Here is a 17946-nt window from a genome sequence, read left to right as displayed (position 1 = left end):
TCAAGCTAGAGTCCTACTGTGTTAATGTGGTGACCCGTGAACAGAGCGGAAAGGCTAAGGCGGGATGAGTGAAAACTTCCCAGGGCCTGGTCACCCAATTGGCTACAGAGGCAGAGGGGGAGGAAGGAGAGACTCTGACTCCCTCTGACTGCAAGCAGCCCCTGGCCATTGAGGAAACCAGCGACCTGGAGGTGGGGTTAAGTGACAGTCCCGGGGAGGAGTCTGGTCAGTCAGTGGCAGAGGAAACAGACTCTTGGGGAGAAGTTGGAGGATGCCCCTGAGGGTGGGGGTGCACTACTTACAGGAGCACCTGAGCTCCCTGCTGATTGCTTAGCGGGGAGGAGGAGTTCACGCAGGAGGTTCTGGCGGACCCCAGCTTGGAGGAACTCCAGCAGAGGGCTCAGGAGTCGGAGACGGAGTTCACCCCAGAAAAGAGGGAACAGGTGGTCTGGGACAAGGGACTCCTTTATCGGTCGTGGATACCGAAGAACCTGGCCGAGACCTGGGAGCCCTCTCGCCAGTTCGTAGTACCTCAAAAGTTCAGGCAGCAATTGTTTTCCTCAGTTCCTGATTAAGCTTGTGCCGGTCACATAGGCAGGGAACGGACGCACCAGCGGCTGCAGGCGAACTTCTCTTGGCCCAGGATTGCCCAGAACGTGACGGACTACTGCAAATCCTGTGAGACGTGCCAGCGGACGGGCAAGAGTGGGGGCAAACAAAGAGCTCCCCTACAGCCCCTCCCGATCATCGAACAACCTTCCTACAGAGTGGGTATAGACATTGTGGGCCTGCGGAGACATCGGACCTGCAGAGGGAAGAAATGTATCCTGACTCTGGTGGACTTTAGGACACGGTACCCGGTGGCAGTTGCCTTAACCTCCACCGAGGCACCAGTAGTTGCGAATGCCCTGACTAACATCTTCTTCCAGCTGGGTTTCCCCTCCGAGATCCTGACTGACCGGGGTGGGAACTTCCTGGCCGAGGTGATGAAGTGCTTGTGGGAGTGCTGTGGGGTGAAACACCTTAAGACCACAGCCTACCATCCTCAGACAAATGGGCTGATGGAAAGGTTTAATGGGACCTTGAATGGGATGCTAAAGGCCTAGGTGGCCTCTAATCCCAATGACTGGGATGAGAAACTGCCTCATCTGCTCTTTGCCTACCGGGAGGTGCCCCAGGAGTCCACTGGGTTCTCGCCATTCGAGTTGATGTTCGGGAGGCGAGTTCAAGGTCCTCCCGATTTGGTGAGAGAGGAGTGGAAAGGGAAGATCCCTTCCACAAAGACCTGCGGTGGAGCACGTGCTTAACTTTTGTCAGAAACTGACTGACATGATGAAGGTGGCACGAGACTCCCTGGCCCAGGCGCAGGAGAAGCAGAGTGTCTGGTATGAGAAAAAGGCTCGCTTGCGTACCTTCGAGCGAGGCAACAAGGTCATGGTGTTCCTGCCACTAAAAGCGCACAAGCTGCAAGTGGCCTGGGAGGGTCCCCAGCTCATCCTGGACAGGCTGGAGGATGTGAGTTATGTGGGAAGCAAGAGCAGGTCACAAAAGACGCCTAAGGTAGTGCATGTGAACATGCTGAAACCCTACATCGACCGAGGGGAGACGGTGTTCTGGGTTTCCCCAGCTGACAGCTCACCCGAGGACCCGGAGGAGCCGGTTATGCATGGTGACTGGGATGAAGAGGCAAGGATAGAGGAACTCCACCGGCCGGATCATCTGCTGTCCCAGGACAAAGACAAGCTGCTCACTGTACTCAAGGACTACGAGACAGTGTTCTCCAACAAACCAGGTAAAACGCACCTGGCCGTGCACACGATAGACACGGGTAGTCACCGCCCTATCCAATCGCGACCCTACGCAGTCAATGCCAGGGTGATGGAGGAGATAAAGCGGGAACTTGCACAGATGAGGGAGTTAAGGGTGATCCGGCTTCGACGAGTCCCTGGGCCAGCCCGGTGGTACTCATCTGGAAGCAGGATGGCACCATTCGGTTCTGCGTGGACTACAGAAAGCTGAATGCCATCACCACCCCTGATGATTCATAGATTCATAGATGTTAGGGTCGGAAGGGACCTCAATAGGTCATCAAGCCCGACCCCCTGCATAAGCAGGAAAGAGTGCTGGGTCTAGATGACCCCAGCTAGATACTCATCCAACCTCCTCTTGAAGACCCCCAGGGTAGGGGAGAGCACCACCTCCCTTGGGAGCCCGTTCCAGACCTTGGCCACTCGAACTGTGAAGAAGCTCTTCCTAATGTCCAGTCTAAATCTGGACCTCTTCAGCCTCCGCAAGAGAAGGTTGAGAGGCGACCTTGTGGCTGCCTATAAGTTCATCACAGGGGCACAGAAGGGAAATGGTGAGGTTTTATTCACCAAGGCGCCCCCGGGGGTTACAAGAAATAATGGCCACAAGCTAGCAGAGAGCAGATTTAGACTGGACATTTGGAAGAACTTCTTCACAGTTCGAGTGGCCAAGGTCTGGAACGGGCACCCAAGGGAGGTGGTGCTCTCCCCTACCCTGGGGGTCTTCAAGAGGAGGTTAGATGAGTATCTAGCTGGGGTCATCTAGACCCAGCAGTCTTTCCTGCCTATGCAGGGGGTCGGACTCGATGATCTATTGAGGTCCCTTCCGACCCTGACATCTATGAATCTATGAATCTATGAATCTGACCCCAGCCTGCTGTGTAGGGCTCTGGGTTTGGGAATTTGGCAGCAGGGGCAGGGTGGCACCATTTATTGTCAGTAACGTGTCCTAGGGAGCAGCCACGGCCTCACTCATTGCGGTCACCTCTAATGAGATGGTGCGACTCTATGGCTTTCCTGAGACAGACTTTTAAACTGGGACAAGAGCCCCATTTTTTAAAGTCATTTTATGTGCTGAGATAATCCTGGTTTTTCAAGCCAGGAGTGTCTCAGTGGAAGCAGCGCACTTAGCTTTAGCCAAGATCTCTCCATTCCCGACACAAAAGGCCTCTGGTTTCTTTTATTCCACATGTTCCCATCACGAGGTCTGGGGTCAGACGGCCTGCTCGTATTGAAGATGGCCAGGATTTCCCTGCAGCTTTTCAATTTGGATGTGAAGCTACACCCTTGAAAAGACAGATGTCACCTCCCACCCACAAGCAAACTCCTGCCCTAAATTCTCTGTCTGAGTGAAGCAAGGCACGAGACTCCACTGAAAGACACATTTCACACGGGACCTTTTGAAAGCCACTTGGCATTCATCCCAACCATCAGGGAATGGCCTGGAAATAATGGTGAAAATCTCACTGATCCTGGGAAAAGGGGTACCTGGAAAGGAGTAAGATAGGGGAGGGTGTCTCCTGGCCTGAGGGAGAATCTGCAGTGAAGTGGGAAGTTATTCTGCAGCTGGCCTGGGAGAGAAATGCAAGGGGAGGGGAGTGGGGGCGGGAAGGAATTGAAGGGGCTTCAGTCAAGGGCATGCCCTGATTTGACCAGATTTCTTCCCTTCCTGTGACAATCCTTGGTCACAACCTTCCCTACACACTTTGGGCCCTGCCCTGTGATGCCACGCAGCCCCTCTGCTGTTCAGCACATCTCCCACGATGAGCGGAGCACGCTGGCCTGGGGGCAGGCGGCACTGCGGTGGTTGCGCTCCTGGCAAAGCCGGGGCCCCTTGCCCAGACAGCCCGTCTCACTGCAGTGCTGCCTGCTGTCCTCCTGCTGCAGGGTGCATTATCTAAGTTAAAATCTGCCTTCTTTAGATGTCCCCCATTTGCCTTTCCAGCTTTACTCAAGCCAGGGCCATATGGCAAGAATATGGGTGTCTTAGTATTTTCAGTCTTCCCAAAATTGTCCCTGCTGAAAACCCTTTCCTTCAGCAGTGCAGACACCAGGCAGGGGCAGGGACTGGCTTTTCCTCTCTGCTGCTCACAGGACAGTGCTTCTCCCAGGCTGGCTACAGAGCAGGGGCCTGGGCCTGGGCCAGGCTGGAGCTGGCCACTTCCCTCCCCAATGCCTGCTCCTGCTGCCCCGTCCAGCCAGGCTCTCCCTTCCCATCTCGTTCACCCCAGGCTGGGACATCTCCGCCCTTGCCCATTCCCGGGGATGTCCACTTCCTAGGACCTAGGTCAGCTCCTGCCAGGGCTACTGGGAACAAGATCCTGAGTGCACGAGTGGATCTAGGATTTTGAAGAGAGCGATGCAGACAGTGTGGCACGTCATCACACGGTACACGACACGCATTTTCCTCCAGCTAAAGCAAAACAAGAAGCTTCTCTAATACGGTAGGGCAGAGGTTCCCCAATTTAGGATTCTCCGGCTCAGGAGCTGGTGCATGTGCAGAGCCCCTGGGCTGCCAGCCCCCAGGTCTCTCCCCATGACTTGGAGTCTCTGGCTCAGGAGCTGGTGCCGGGCTGCCCGGGGCGCTGGTCCCAGCACTGCAGAAAGTGCCCCCAGGGCTGGGCATTGGGGGCTGCAGTGCAGGCGTCTCCCAGCACAGCCCCAGCAGCACCTGCCAGAGCACAACCCTGGGCTGTGAACACCAGGGGATGTCATAAGCCCAGGCTCATGGAGGAAACTATAAGGCCCTATTACTACTGGTGGCAGAGTGACATGTTACTAATTACTTGGGACAAATTATAATGAAACCAGGCACCAGAGTGGGGGTCAAAGGTTCAAAACCAGACTGCCAACACGGTTGTGTCTGGTTGTGTTTTCCTTGCGCTGTCCCTTGAAGGCTAAAGCCTCATGCTCAGCACTGCAGGGCTCAGTTGCTTGTGGCACTTTTGCAGCACTGGGACTCCCTGTTCTCTGCCATGAGGAGCCAGAGGCATTTCTTGTTTCCTCTCCCTCCACAGGACTGGACTGAGTTGAGGCAGAGCAGGTCTCAGATCTGCATACATATACGGATGCAAATGTTAAGATCCACCCTGGATATGATTTCAGAGAGTTATAATAACAAATGACTCTTAGTTCAACACAGCAGGGTCCACAGTGTTGTTGCAGAACCCACAACACATCAAACACAGTTAAGGAAGCAGCCGCAGCAGCCGCTGAAGGAGGCTCAGCTCCGGTCTCCTGAGCAGAGGCAAGGCAAAAGCAACCTCATCTCCTTCAGTGGCAGCCAGAGCCCCCTCCCCCACAGAGAGAGGCCAGCACTGGAAGCAGGAAGCAAGCTGGACCCCAGGGCACCCAGCTGGGCATGGGCTGGGAGAGCTGCCAGCATTGGGGTTGGCATTTTGAGTGGCATGGACCTTTTGCCCTGGGCTTTGCCTTCTGGTGTTGCTGGAGCAGCCCGAGTGAGGCTTTGGGGGCAGGGCTGGTGCACAGCCCTGTGCCTGGTCCCCTGCATCTGTTCGCACAAGGGAGCGCAGAGCAAGCCCAGTGAGCCCGGCAGGGGTGCAGCTGTGAGAAGAGCCCCAGTGCCATGTGCACAGCTCCACACAGCACACACCGTGCCTGTTTCTCGTGTTGGCACCAGTGGAAAAAAGTGGCTGTGGCAAAGTGGGCGACTGCACTGGGCATTTCCTCCCCTTGCCCTTGATTTGGGGAGTGCCCGGGCTGCCCTGAGGGACACCCATCCCCAGGTGCATGGGCAGTGGCCTCTGAAGAGCTGGGAATGTGATGGTGGTCTCCTGGGTCTGACCCCAAATAGAAGAAGTCTGTTCCCGTCCCCTCTGCCTTCACATGAACAAGGGACTGTGCCCCTGTCATGGGTGGAGCCAGGATCTGGCCAGGATTTCTTCTCATTGGTACCACTAAGGGGAGCTTGGCAGCCATAAAGAGAAAGGGATCCCAGGGCCAGAGCCTCAGGACAGATTTGGGAGCCTGAACCAAAAGCAAAGAGGATTCGGAGACCGAATGTAAAAGGAGACGGCGAGTTCAGAGCTTACCATCAAGTTGGACAAGTTTAGCAGATGCCTTGTTTCTTTATTTGCTTTCTAGGGTCAAGAGCTGTCAGGGGCAAGGTTCCTACTGCTGCTGGTGCATTGCATGAGATGGGAGCTGAGCAAGGGGCCAGGCTGCAGCCAATAAGAAAGACCAGGAAGAGGAGAGCGGTGGGTGCAGATGACCGGCAGGCCTGGACGGCATATCATTCAAACTGCTGTGCTGAACTGGTCAGGAGGGTGCAGCAATGGCCAGGCTTGCAGAGATGTGCCGTGCACTTGCTGGACCACAGAGGCCACCAGCGAGGCTGAGGCATGGCGAGGCAGGCTGTGGAGATGCTGCTGGAGAGGGAAACGTAGCAGTCTCATAACAATCCTTACCCAGGAGTGCTGACCATCCTAAAGAGGTGCTTTGTATTAGCTCCCGTGCCCATACCTTCTTCCCTCTCCAGGCCCAGGCTGACTTACCCCAGGGTCAAGCTCAGGTTTCCCATGCTAGGGCTCGGCTGTAGTCAGCTTGCTCAGGGGCTCCTGCCGGAGGCTGCTGGAGCAGCCTGAACTGGGGCAGGGGCAGGGGCAGGGGCAGGGGCTGGGTTTTGGCTAGGGGCTGAGAACAGGCAAATGTGGAGCTGTCTGTCTGCTCGGGATGAGTAGGACTCCCTGTTAGTGCTGTATTGCAGTGGGTCGCCTCCTCCACGCTGCTAAGAAGCTGGATGGAGCCTGAGGGCCCCACCTGGAGTTGGATCCGGGAGGTGTTTTGGCAGCAAGGCAATTTGCAGCAGGACCAGTGACGGGGTTTTGGGACTTCTAGGCCAGTCACTGGAGCCAGGCTGTGCGGGGTCTCCAGCAGGAGCAGCTGAGCGCGGGTTAGGGTCAGGTTTGGGACCAGGGTTAGGAGCAGGAAAGGGATAGAGGTGTCTTCCTGCTTGGAGTTGGTTGGTCTCCCGGAGATGTATTTAGGGCACGGTGGGAGAGGGCAGCCCACATGCACAAGCTGGACCCTAGAGCACCCCAGTGGGGCATGGACTGGGAGAGCTGCCAGCATTGGGGTTGGCATTTTGAGTGGCAGGGGCCTTTTGCGGCAGGGCTATTTTGGCAACTGGGGATGTATCGGCTGGTGTCTCCCATGCCACCTGTGGGTTTCCCAGGACAGGTCCTGTCAGGAGGTGTCTCAGGCGCTGCTTCCTGGGGTTGCTGAAGCAGGCTGAGCAAGGCTTTGGGGGCAGGGTTGGTGCATGGCCCTGTGCCTGGTCCCCGGTGTCTGTGCAAAGAAGGGAGCACAGAGCAAGCCCAGGGAGCCCAGCAGGGGTATAGCTGTGAGAAGGGCCCCGGTGCCGTGCACACTGCTCCATGCAGTGCGCACGGCAAGCCTGTTTCTCGTGTTGGCACCGGTGAAAAACAAAGTAGTTATGGTAAAGTGGGAAACTGGGCATTTCCTCCCCCTGCCCTCAATTTGGGGGAGCACCTGGTCTGTCCTGAGCGACACCCATCCCCAGGCACGTGGACAGTGGCCCTGGGGGACATGGCGGTGCCGCGGGAGGCTGCGGCGCTGGGTGCGGGGTGGGGGGCGATGGAGCTGGTCCCCGGGCGTTGCCGCGGCAGCGTTCGTATCATCGCGGCGCCGCGGGATTCCAGGCAGTTGCCGGCGGAGGCTGGAGCGGTGCTGCCGGGCGCCCGGGGTCTGCACAGACGGGTAAGTCGGCTGCGGAGAGCGCTGCCCCTCTTGTGCCCCCGCCTGAGGCAACGCGGGTGTCGAGAGGAGGCCTCTTGCCCCAGGGGTTGTCAGAGTCAGACGTGAAAGAGCCGCGGGGCCGGCGCCCTCCTGCTCCTGGACGAGGTGTCCCAGGGGGACGCGGCCCGACGGGGTGGGATTTGCACCAGCCCCACCAGCGATGGGACCGGGAAGGGCAGTGGGACCCGATCCTGCAGGTTGTGTTCAGCCAAGAGCGGGCACCAGGTCTGCGCCTTTCCCTCGGGGGTGGTTTGTGCCTGTGTAAAGCCCGGAGGGAGGAAACGGAGCCGAGCCCGGCCGAGCTGCCCCAGCCCAGACACCTGGAGATGGGGTTTCTCCTCCTTTTTAATGAAGGGGAGAATTGAAGAACAAACCCATATCAATTAATTTATTCCTTGAAATCACAGTCCAGGGGGAAGAGTAAGTATTTCCTCCATGTTCATGTGATTTTAATGTCCCGTCTTGTTTCTGTTAGTAATCATCAGGCGCCGTTTGGAGAGCGACAGCAGAACCGGTTTCGTGGAGGATTTCGCTCTGCGATCTCTCAGCCCGGAGTGAGCAGGTCAGGATCGGTCCTTGGGCAACGCTGCCGGAGGCGCCGGCAGGGGTCGAGCTGGGAGGGGAGCGAGGGGCTCTTGTGCTTTCAGGCCTGTGGCCCGCGTCCAGAGAAACTGTGAAGCATCAAGACGGAGCCGACAGGACCCTGCCCTTGGCGTGAGGGGCTGAGTAACGCTCCCTGCAGTCATGTGTGTAGGGTGCAGGAGCTGGGCATGCTCTGGATGCCACCCCCTGCTGAGGCCATGATGAGAAATGTTTCTCCTTGAACTCTGCTTGTTTTATCTCCAATCCAGAACATCATTTCTCACACCGGTGTCGTACCTCTTCCCAAAGCTACCTGGGACAGGGCTCCCCTCCCCGCCAGGATGGCTGGAGCGCGGTGCACAGCCAGTGTGGACTGGACCCCAGTTACAATCCACTTAGAGCCACCAGTCTTGATGGCGCAGAGCAGGACACTTGGTCTTTCCTGGGCACCAACACGCATGGAGTAAAGCTGCAGGCACAAGCCAGTAGCGCCTGTGATGTGGAACAAGGCCAGCGCAGGGTGGCAGGACTTTCTGTTGGGTGGCAGGAAAGGGTCAGGAAGAGAAGATCAGGGAAGAAGAGGGGTCCTGGCATGGGCAAACAGAGAGGGGACTAGGCGGGGGGGAGGAGAGGTGTAGTTTTGTTTTGGGGGAAGAGGCTGTGCACAAGGATGGCTTCCAACAGGATGGCATAGTCCCTTTCAGGGGTAGGCGTCCCCCCATCGGTGGCAGCGACTGCAGCTTGAGGCGGCGAGGGACATCCATCGGAGGAAAGGCAGGAGACCTTAGTCCAGAGCCGGAGGGAGGAGTGCGGCGTCACCAGGGCCTGTGAGCACCCGCCCAGCAGCGCTCCATCCCCCAGGGCAGGTGAGGGGCCTGCAGCGCCGGGGGGGCTTCCCGTCTCTGTGCAGGAACTGTAGAAACGGGCAGAAAATCCAGCCCCTGCAATGTGGGCACTCAGCCCCTGGTGCTCCCTCACACCACTTCCAGCGGGTTGGAGACATCCCCAGGTGCTGAAGCTCCCCACCCCTCCCAGCCCAGCCAGTGCTGCCCAGACTGAGCGTGCAGGGAGCCCCAAGCCGTGGCGCTGCTGGGCTCCTGCAGGTCCCAGGAAAATGGCCCCTGTCCTCCTCTCCTTGGCATTCCCAAACGCATGGGCACTCAGCCCATGGCCAGTCACGTGGGGTGAGAGGGGAGTAGAGGAGCAGGGAGCTGTGTGTCCAAACCAGCTGCAGGTCTTGGACCCTAAGACAAGGGCTCTCCCCACCTGCCAACCCTAGTGCCAGGGAGGCTGTGGATATGGCTGTAACCCAGGGTTCACCTGCCTGTGTCTTGGATGAGCAGAGGAGGGGGTGGATACGTGTGAAGGGGATGCTTTGAACCCCAGTGATAATTGCCCCTGTTGGGTGCCAGGATGGACAGGCTGCGGCAGGTGCTCAGGAGGAGGTCGGCCAAGGTGCTCTCCATGGGAGAGGAGAGCAGCAGGGAGCCTGGGCAGGAGGAGCGGGGCCCCACCTGCCGTGAGGAGGAGGGGCCCATCGGGGCAAGGAGGTGGCTGTGCCCCATCTGCTGCCGAAGTAAACTGGCAGCTCCCAGCGGCAGGGGAAAGGAGGGAAAGAAATCAGCCACCTCCAAGTCCAGATGGAGGTGGCCATGGGTGCGCCTGGGCAGGCGGGAGCCAGCGCCATCACAGCTCCCGGCACCCGAAGAGCCGTGCAGCTCCCCTCCTGGGTCATGGGGCAGCCTGGAGCCCGGCCCTGCAACCCCGCAGCAGGAGGCAGCCCCGTGCCAAGCCGGGGACGAGGGCCCAGCTGCCCTGGGGCAGGAGCTGAGCCAGGCCCACAGCAGCCCCTGCCTGAGCTGCAGCTCCTCCTGGGATGACTGGCACATGTCCCAGGAGTCCGGGAGCACCAGCACCAGCTCCTCCTCCTCCTCCTCCTCGGACTCTGAAAAGTCCCAAGAGGCCCAAAGCACCAGCACGAGCACAAGCAGCAGCTCCTCCTCGGAGGACAGCGATAGCTCGGAGGAGTCCAACACCACCAGTTCGACCAGCAGCTCCTCCTCGGAGGACTCCAGTAGCTCCCTGGAGTCTGGGACCAGCCCGGCCCCCGGTGCCACCTGCACAGGTGAGGGGAGCCGCTGGGGCCAGAGGTCTCAGCACCTTTCACTAAGCGAGGCCACTTGGACCCTCCATGGGGCCGGGCAGGGGGATCCTGGCCAAGGTGAGGGGGCTGAGCCGCACACCTCCCTGGCACGTCCTGGGGCAGACAGGGGACCCTAGTGCTGGTGGTGGGAGCACGACACCATCTCTTCCCCCGACACCCACTTCCCTTCCCCTCAGGGGCACACGAGTGACCTCTCCCCTTTCCTCCGTGTGCAGTGATTCCCAGCCCAGCCGGCGAGGAGCTGGAGGAAGAGGAGGAGGAAGAGGAGGAGGAGGAGGAAGATGGAAGGTCCCCGGAAGAAGCTGCCCTCCTCCTTGTGAAGAAACACCTGCAGGACCCCGGGGAGGTATGAAACTGCCCCAGCGGAGCCGGCACCCAGTCAGTCTTCCATTCCCCCATGCGGCCCATGGCAGGAGGTCACCCCCTGGGACCCAGAGCCCGCAAGGGAGCCCCGGGGCGCTGCTCGAGGTGGGTGTTTGTGAAGCCCCAGCTGGGTCCCTCCCTCCACGGACACTGCCCTGCTCTTTACAACACCTGCCCCGAGGAGATGCATCTCAGCTCCGTGGGGGCAGAGGAGGCCTGAGTCCCACAGGGGGCTTGCGGAGGAGCAGGAGGCTCCTGGCTAAGAGCCTGCTTTAGCCCTGGTCTCGCTCCTGGTAGATGCTGGATGGGAAGGACAGGCAGCGCTTCCTGCTGGCCATCATCAGCCTGACCATCGCCGCGGACCAGAGCAGAGAGGTGGCTGTGGAGCTGGAGGACCTGAAAGCGGCCGTGCTGGAGAGGATCGTGGTGAGTAGCACGGGATGGTGTGGGGAGAGGGAAGGAGAGGAAATGTTGTCTCGTGACACCAGGAAGGAGGGGAGAGGTGGAGCGGGATAAGAGAGAGAATGGCAGGCGCGCCTTTTCCTGGGCATGACATGGGGGTACTAGATGAGGGCGATAGTGGTCGATTCCTGACCTGGATGTTGAGCGTTGGGCAATCCTGCATCTGGAGGGCAGGGGAGGGTGGGATCAGGAGAGGTTTGAGTGCCATGCTTGCAAGGCCGTGGGAGGCAGAGGGCCAGCCCAGCTGGGTGGGTGGGAGGGGGCTGGTTGGGATCCTGCTGCCTGCGCCTGCAGCACTGGGTGGTCTCCCGTGGGGGACGTGGCTGATCCTTACCTCCCCGTCCCCTTTGGGGCTCACAGGACCTGATGGAGACCATCTCAGTGGAGGGCGACCGAAAACACATCCTGGCGTACAGCATAGACGCCATCCGCTGCCTCAGGTACAGGGACCTCTGCCTGACTCTCCTGACTTTGCTGTGGGCCAGGGGGATCCCCACTGCTCAGGCCCAGCTTTCCAGGCTGTTTCCTGCCCACCCCAGTGCCACCGCCGCCCCACATAGCTCAATCTGACGCAGGCTCCTCTCTCCTCACAGCGACCCGAAGCTCAGCCTGGAGCCAGCGCTGGAGTCGCGCCTCCTGCGGGCCGCCGTGGAGAAGAGCTTCCTGGCCATAGGGCGTGAAACCCATCGAAACCAGGTAGGTGCCCCTGCCACTGCCAGGTCCCACAAGCCACCCCCTGGCAGGAGTGGCCCCAGGCTCCGTGGCACTGACCCTCGGGTCTGCCTCCCCTTTCAGGTCGTGCAGCGACTGTACGAGGAGTACCTGGAGGGCCTGCTGTGCTGCGTCTTGTCCAGCGCCCCCAGCCTGGGCAAGCTCTACTCCATCTGGGAGGTGAGCACCGTGCAGAGGGGCTGGGCTCGGGCCGGGACAGCTCCTGCCCTGTGCACTGCAGCAAGCCTCTCTCAAAGCATAAGGAAGATGGTCAAGCCCGAGCTTGAAACCTGGGTCCTGAGGAGGAGGATGGCCAAGGCTGCTGGGTTCAGCAGGGCATGTGCCCTCATCTTAACATCTTCCTCCCACAGCACTTTACATCGTGGACTGAGGCGCCGGATGCCCAGCACCGTGCACTGGGCATGAAGATCATGACCGGCGCCATTGCCTTTGCTCTGCAGCTCCTCCCACAATTTGAGGTCAGTGAGCCCCTTCCTTCCCCAGTGTCCTGGTCCCCTGCCTTTGCCAGGGCCCTCCTGGGAGAGTGGGGTCAAAGCTGGACAAGGAGCTTCACTCCAGGGCTTTGCTTCTGCCTCAGTGGTGCCCCTGACTCTTTACGGGTCTCTTTTCCATGGCCTGCTCTGGGCATGGTCAGCCCTGGACATGGGGCCTACTAGGCCTGGAGCATGAGGCACGGGGAGTGATCCTGGGGCCCCGAGCAAGTCCCTGGGCTGCAGGTTCCCATGGGAAGAGAGGGCTGTCATGCTCTGGCACTGTGGTCTCTGCCTTCCTGCCCTCGTGCTGGGTAATGCGGAGAGGTGGAGAGAGAGAACTGTGCCTGGGGATGTATTGGGGAAGGAAGGTGGGACATGCATGAACTGCCTGATCCTCTCCCCCTGCTTAGGGCTCCCCTGACATACTGGAGGTGGGGGACATGGCAGCCCGCCTGGGTCTGTCCATCAACGACCCGGAGGAGACCATCAGCTGCCAGGCCAGGGCGTGCATGTATTTGCTCGCTCAAATCCTCCTTCATCAGAGGGGTAAGGAGACCCAGCTGGAGTACAAGGCTCCGATGCCAGCAGTTTCCCTCCAAAAGCCTGGTCCCAGGTGCTGGGCCAGACGCTTTGTCTCCATCTGTCCATTCCCAACCTGGGAACAACTCAGGGTGTCGGCGTTAATGATTTGGGCCTCTTCACCTCAGCGCCGAGCTGTGGTACTGCAGCCTGTGCTAATGCACCCATCCGGGGTGACTCATACGGGAACCAGGGAGCCCATCCCCAGGCCCCCAGCCCAGACTGGTCCCAGGACACGTGGTGTCCATTGACTCCTGCAGAACAATGACCTTCCTGCTGGGGCCCTGCCCTTCATGGTGCCAGAAGGGCAGCCAGAGCCCCACTGGGTGGACATTGAGCACCAAAGCTAGCATGGCAGCTCAGAGCCATGTGTCTCCACCTGTCCTAGGCCAAGACATGCGAGGGGCAGAGGAGCTGCGGTGCAAGCGCCAGAACGATCAGAGCCAGGTCCAGAAGTACAGGGACCTGGCGAGAGTGGGAGAGGTGAGGATGGTGTGTGTGATGAAGGGGTTCGGAGAAAGGCTTGGTGCTTGTCTCCAGCTGGCAGGGGTCTTCCTGCGGTGGGTTACAGCCTTGCAAGTGTCCAGGGCAATGTGGTGCCAGCCCCAGAGATGGAGCCTGTGTGTGGGTTGTAGCCAGCCTTGTGTTCTCCTGTTTCAGGGGCTGAGAAAGATCTTGCTGGAGGAGCAAAGGAGAGCTTTCCTGCAGAGGGCCCTTCATGCAGTTCGCAATGGACCGATGCACATCAGCCAAGCTGGGCTGGTTTTCCTGTATGCAATCTTGGGGGAAGCCGGCCGCTTGATGGGGCACAAGGTCAGCAGCCACGTTGGGGAGTGCGGGGAGGGAGGAGAGTGAGCTCACGGCCCCTCGGCTCTGTTCCACGTAAAGTTGCTGTCGTCCCATCACGACCTGTTGTGTGGGGACAACGTGGAGCAGAGAGAGGTCACTACACACTGGAGTCTGAGCTCTAGCTCACGGTGGGGCCCATTTGTACTTCACAGACTAACTCAATTAGTGACCTGCCCCTGTCTGTAAGGTGCAAATCTCCCTTGCCTTCTGAGCAAACTGGCCTTGAGGAGAACGGGAGGCCTGCCAAGTGCCTTGGAGAAAGGAATGAATTAATCTGCCTAGGCAGGATGGCACCAGCCTGTCCTTTGCACATGTCATGCCCCTGAGGGTCAAGGTCTCTTGCCAGGCCCAAAGATACACAGCGTGTTCCCTCAGGACAAGCTTCCCATTCCCAGTCTGCAGTCAGGAGTCTTTAGGAGGTGCACAGGTCCCCGCATGGCTCCATTTCTTCTCCTGCCCACGATCCTGTGCTTGCTCTAGGGAGAACGGAGGATTCAGGCACTTGGCGCTGCTGATCTGCCCCATTGCCCAGAGCCGCCACCCTCTGTCTTTACCGCGATTCTCAGAAAAATGTTGCTCAAGGAACCTACCCCCCATTTCCCTGAGCTGTTGCCAAGACCCCTTGGTTTCAGTCCAATCCCTGCCCCATGACCCCTCCCCACATCCCCTGTCCTTTCTGGGTGTAGGACAGGCTATGACCAGCTCTTGTACCTCTGCAGGAGAAAGAAATCCCCATCAGGGTCCTGAATAAGGTCTTCATTATCACCTACCTGAAGGAGCTGCCTAAAGATCTGCAAGGGCACAGCCTGCTGGTCACCTCCTCCAGCGCCATCGCCTCTCTCCAGCCGCCCACACTTGCTCCTGCAGGTACTGTCCTGTCCCCTCTGCCGCTGGGGAGCAGGGAGCAGTGGGAAGGGAGGGGGAGGCTCTTGGCACTAACACAAACCTGCTCCCTGCCGCGTGTGGGCAATTCTCCCCTCTGCCCTACAGAGTCCTGTCCTAGGATCCGTCCTCCGCAGGTCTTTCCTTTCTTTCCTCTCAATGGCAGGAGCCTTTCCTCGTGCCCTGCTGCCCCCGGGTAAACCTGCCCTCTGCCCCGGGTGGCATGGGTGGGCCTGCAGGGTGTTGCCATCTTTCATGAAGGAGCCCCGGGACCTGTCCCAAGTGGCTGAGCCACCCCAGGACAGGGGGGACCCTCTGCCTCCTGTTAAAGGCTGCTGTCACTCCCACAGTCGGAGACCTGCTTTCCCTTGCTTGTAGCTCTCTCAGCCATGGTCTTTTTGGGGCTGGGGTTGTCCATTCAGAGCATCTACCTCATCTTGAACGTGGCTGGGCAGTGATGCCTAAAGATGTTCAGCTTCTTCCAGGCAGGAGGCTAAGCACCATCTATTTTTTTTCCCCTCATTCAAATGTTCAGGCCTTTGTGTCCTGGGAAAGCTCCCAGTCCCCACTTCCTCACATCGCAGCCTTGTATCATGGTCCCAATGCATGGATTTAATCTTCTGCTGCTTTTTCTTACGCTGCGTAGCAACACCTGCAGACCACCTCAACCCTGACAGCACCTCCATGAGAGAAGATGACCTCCCCAACCTCACCGGGAGCCCGATGGCTACAGAGAAAAGCTGCAACAGCGCTGAAGCCACCACACACGTCACCGACTGACAAGTCATCATCCAGTCTGAGCCGTCCGCCACAGCCAAGTCAGCCTCTGCAAGAGGAGCAGCCTGAGAAACCCTCGTGGTGAAGAACTTGAATATCTTCCAGACCAGCTCTGCAAAGGGCTGGGGAAAGACCAGGCACCATGAGTTTGTAGTGCCCAGGTTGCCAAGTGGAGGATGCTCTTGTTGTGTGGATGGCATTTTGTGACCCCTGCCTCAGGGCTTTGGCCGGTCGCCATTTGGGGCCAGGAAGGAATTTTTTCCCCCTTCATTTATGGAACCAACTTCGGGGGGTTTTTCGCCTTCCTCTGAGGCATCGGGACATAATCAGACCATCCCGGCGTCTGTTGTGTTAGTAGCCTGTCCTTGAATCCATCGAGAGCAATTCAGGGAGTGAAGAGAGCAAAGGCATAAACCACGTGCACTGTTGAACATAGATTTAGTGTAATGTGTAATGTTGAACATAGATGTTATAGAAACTAAGAGGAGATGTAGGATAATAAAGTTAAGCTTTAGTTTTCTTTTCTTATAAGTGTTGGTGTTCATCTCAAATTCCTGTGTGAAATACAAGCTCATGACATGCAAGGTAAGAAAGAAGACAAGATGATCCATTGCTGTAGAGAACAGGGTCTACAACACACAGGAGAAACCTGGCATGTTTAGCTCAGAAAGTCAAGGTCGAGCTGCCTGAGAAACTGCTAATACTGTTCAATGGGAAACCACCTTTATTCCTCAACAAGTCAACGTTGGGTGGTCAGGGAGGTGTTTCAAGAAAGTGGCAACGGGAAAAGTTCTCTCTGCTCCAGGTTGCCGAGGTGCTTTGGGTAGATGTGATATCTCTTAGGAGATATAGTTGGAAAAAATGTTCTTTGTAAGCTTTTGGGCACAAACACCCACTGCCACAACCAATAGCTGTTCTCTAGGTTGGTCTTTGTCAAGAGCAGAGGGAGAAATAGAAGAGAGATGGGGATGGGGAGTATGTTTCAGGAGCAATGGCTTTGTGGTGCTGAAGGCACTCAATGGGAAGGGAAGGACCCAGCTGTGAATCCCAGCTGGAATGCAGATTTCTCCAGAGTCTTTTCATTGGAATAAGCAGGGCCCTTTGCTACACAGTATATTTTTCTGGTGAAAGTACAATGTGTACAAATGGCCCCTTGTAACAGGCTTCTCTGAATAGGAGGGGACAACCCCCTGCCTGCCCCACTCCCCCTGCGCGATCCATGGAGCCCATTCCAGGCTAATATTTGTACCAAGTCACTGGAGTCAAGATCTCTCAGTCATGGGGGCTGTGGGGTTTCTGGGGGTTTGAGCTGTGTTTGTTTGGTGTGGGTTGGGAAGACCCAGCTCTGTATCCATGCTGCAGCACAGGGAGCTTCCCAGTCTTTTCCACTGGAATAAACAAGGCCCTGGGGAATAAACCCACTTAGCCCCCCCCCGGCACTCAGGGCTAGATCTGGCTTGCAGGGATCCGCGCAGTCTGGATCCAGACCCCCGCCTGCAGTTGTGGGAGCAGTGGCACCCGTGGTCGGAGCAGATCGGCGTCAGCTCAGGGAGCCTCAGGGATTCACGCAGCCGTCAGTCACCCCCCAGCGCTGCAGCACATGTCCATGGCGGCTCCGCACCCTGCAATTCAGTGGCGGTTCCTCATCTTGTCCCACCCCAAATCCCTGGCCCCTCCAGGAGCCCTGCAGACCACAGGACATGGCTCTGGGGACTGGATCCAGCTCACCGGCCATATTTTTGACACCCTGCTAGGAGCTGTTCTCACCAAGCTTTGAGTCACTGCTTTGGTTCTTATTGACGCCTCTCTCCTCTTCCCCCTTGTCCCACATGCGACCCCCAGACCTGGTTATGGCTCCCAGTACTACTCACACTGACACTGTACAAAAGACAGCATCCCTGCCTAACTCTGTTGCTTTTCCCTCGTTCAGCGTCCCTGGGACATTTCCTCCCAGCGTTGCACTGGGAGCTCCTGGCTGGTTGTTTGCCCCCCTGACCTCAAGCACGTGTTCACAGTCACTGCTCTCGTGTGACATGTGAGGAGCAGGGGTTCAATGCCCACCCAGCCCCCTTCAAGACCCAGGACACCCAAAAGAAGGGAACGGAAAAGCTTGCAGTTGGTATCCAGGCCCGTGCAAAATCTCTGCTATGCTGCTATGTTTTCCCAGCACATTTGCACTGGTCCAGACAGATGGTGAATGAGCACAGGGAACAGTCCTCTGTGTCTGAGGCAGCTCAGCAAATGCATGGCACACCGCGCACCAGCCTCCCGCACCGACCGGAGCCTGCAAACACTTTCTCATCTCCTCAGGCCCAGCAGCCTTGCCCTGGGCTCCCCGGCACGGGGGGTGTGATCAGTGTTGGTGGGGGAGGAGGAGGACGTCGTCGCTGAGGTGCTGCAATGTCCTGACACGGGAATTATATCCCTGGGTGCACATTCACCCCAGCCCCATGGAGGGGCTCTGCCTGCCCCAGGCATGTGCTAGTGCCCAGCCTGACAC

The 17946-nt window shown here is 58.2% G+C and overlaps 1 protein-coding gene across 3 annotated transcripts; it reads left to right on the top strand.

The window, feature by feature from the left end:
• The first annotated feature begins 64 nt into the window (after nucleotides 1-64).
• On the top strand, nucleotides 65-15977 carry LOC132244165 (uncharacterized). Of its 3 annotated transcripts, XM_059715207.1 has the most exons (15): nucleotides 65-1792; nucleotides 5910-6258; nucleotides 8059-9031; nucleotides 9578-10290; nucleotides 10545-10675; nucleotides 10990-11118; nucleotides 11515-11594; nucleotides 11748-11850; nucleotides 11950-12045; nucleotides 12237-12344; nucleotides 12770-12905; nucleotides 13327-13421; nucleotides 13599-13751; nucleotides 14507-14654; nucleotides 15316-15977. In XM_059715207.1, the coding sequence occupies exons 4-15, from the start codon at nucleotides 9579-9581 to the stop codon at nucleotides 15447-15449; spliced, it is 2025 nt and encodes a 674-aa protein (XP_059571190.1). In that variant the 5' UTR covers nucleotides 65-1792; nucleotides 5910-6258; nucleotides 8059-9031; nucleotide 9578; the 3' UTR covers nucleotides 15450-15977. The 3 variants fall into 3 exon arrangements, with proteins under 3 accessions (XP_059571190.1, XP_059571189.1, XP_059571188.1); XM_059715206.1 differs by lacking the exon at nucleotides 65-1792 and having other exon boundaries at nucleotides 5449-6258; XM_059715205.1 differs by lacking the exons at nucleotides 65-1792; nucleotides 5910-6258 and having other exon boundaries at nucleotides 6947-9031.
• The last annotated feature ends 1969 nt before the right edge of the window (nucleotides 15978-17946 follow it).

Source organism: Alligator mississippiensis, chromosome 11 (assembly GCF_030867095.1).
Source record: "Alligator mississippiensis isolate rAllMis1 chromosome 11, rAllMis1, whole genome shotgun sequence".
In the NCBI taxonomy this organism is placed as follows: domain Eukaryota; kingdom Metazoa; phylum Chordata; order Crocodylia; family Alligatoridae; genus Alligator; species Alligator mississippiensis.
The sequence above is the reverse complement of the archived record's forward strand: the minus strand, read 5'-3'. Positions and strand labels throughout refer to the sequence as shown.

Excerpts from the sequence above, each read along its gene's own strand:
- LOC132244165 (XM_059715207.1), top strand. The coding sequence starts at position 9,579 with ATGGACAGGCTGCGGCAGGTGCTCAGGAGGAGGTCGGCCAAGGTGCTC. Across the intron at positions 12,345-12,769 it reads AGCTCCTCCCACAATTTGAG|GGCTCCCCTGACATACTGGA; the intron begins GTCAGTGAGCCC and ends CCCCCTGCTTAG. Across the intron at positions 13,422-13,598 it reads ACCTGGCGAGAGTGGGAGAG|GGGCTGAGAAAGATCTTGCT; the intron begins GTGAGGATGGTG and ends CTCCTGTTTCAG.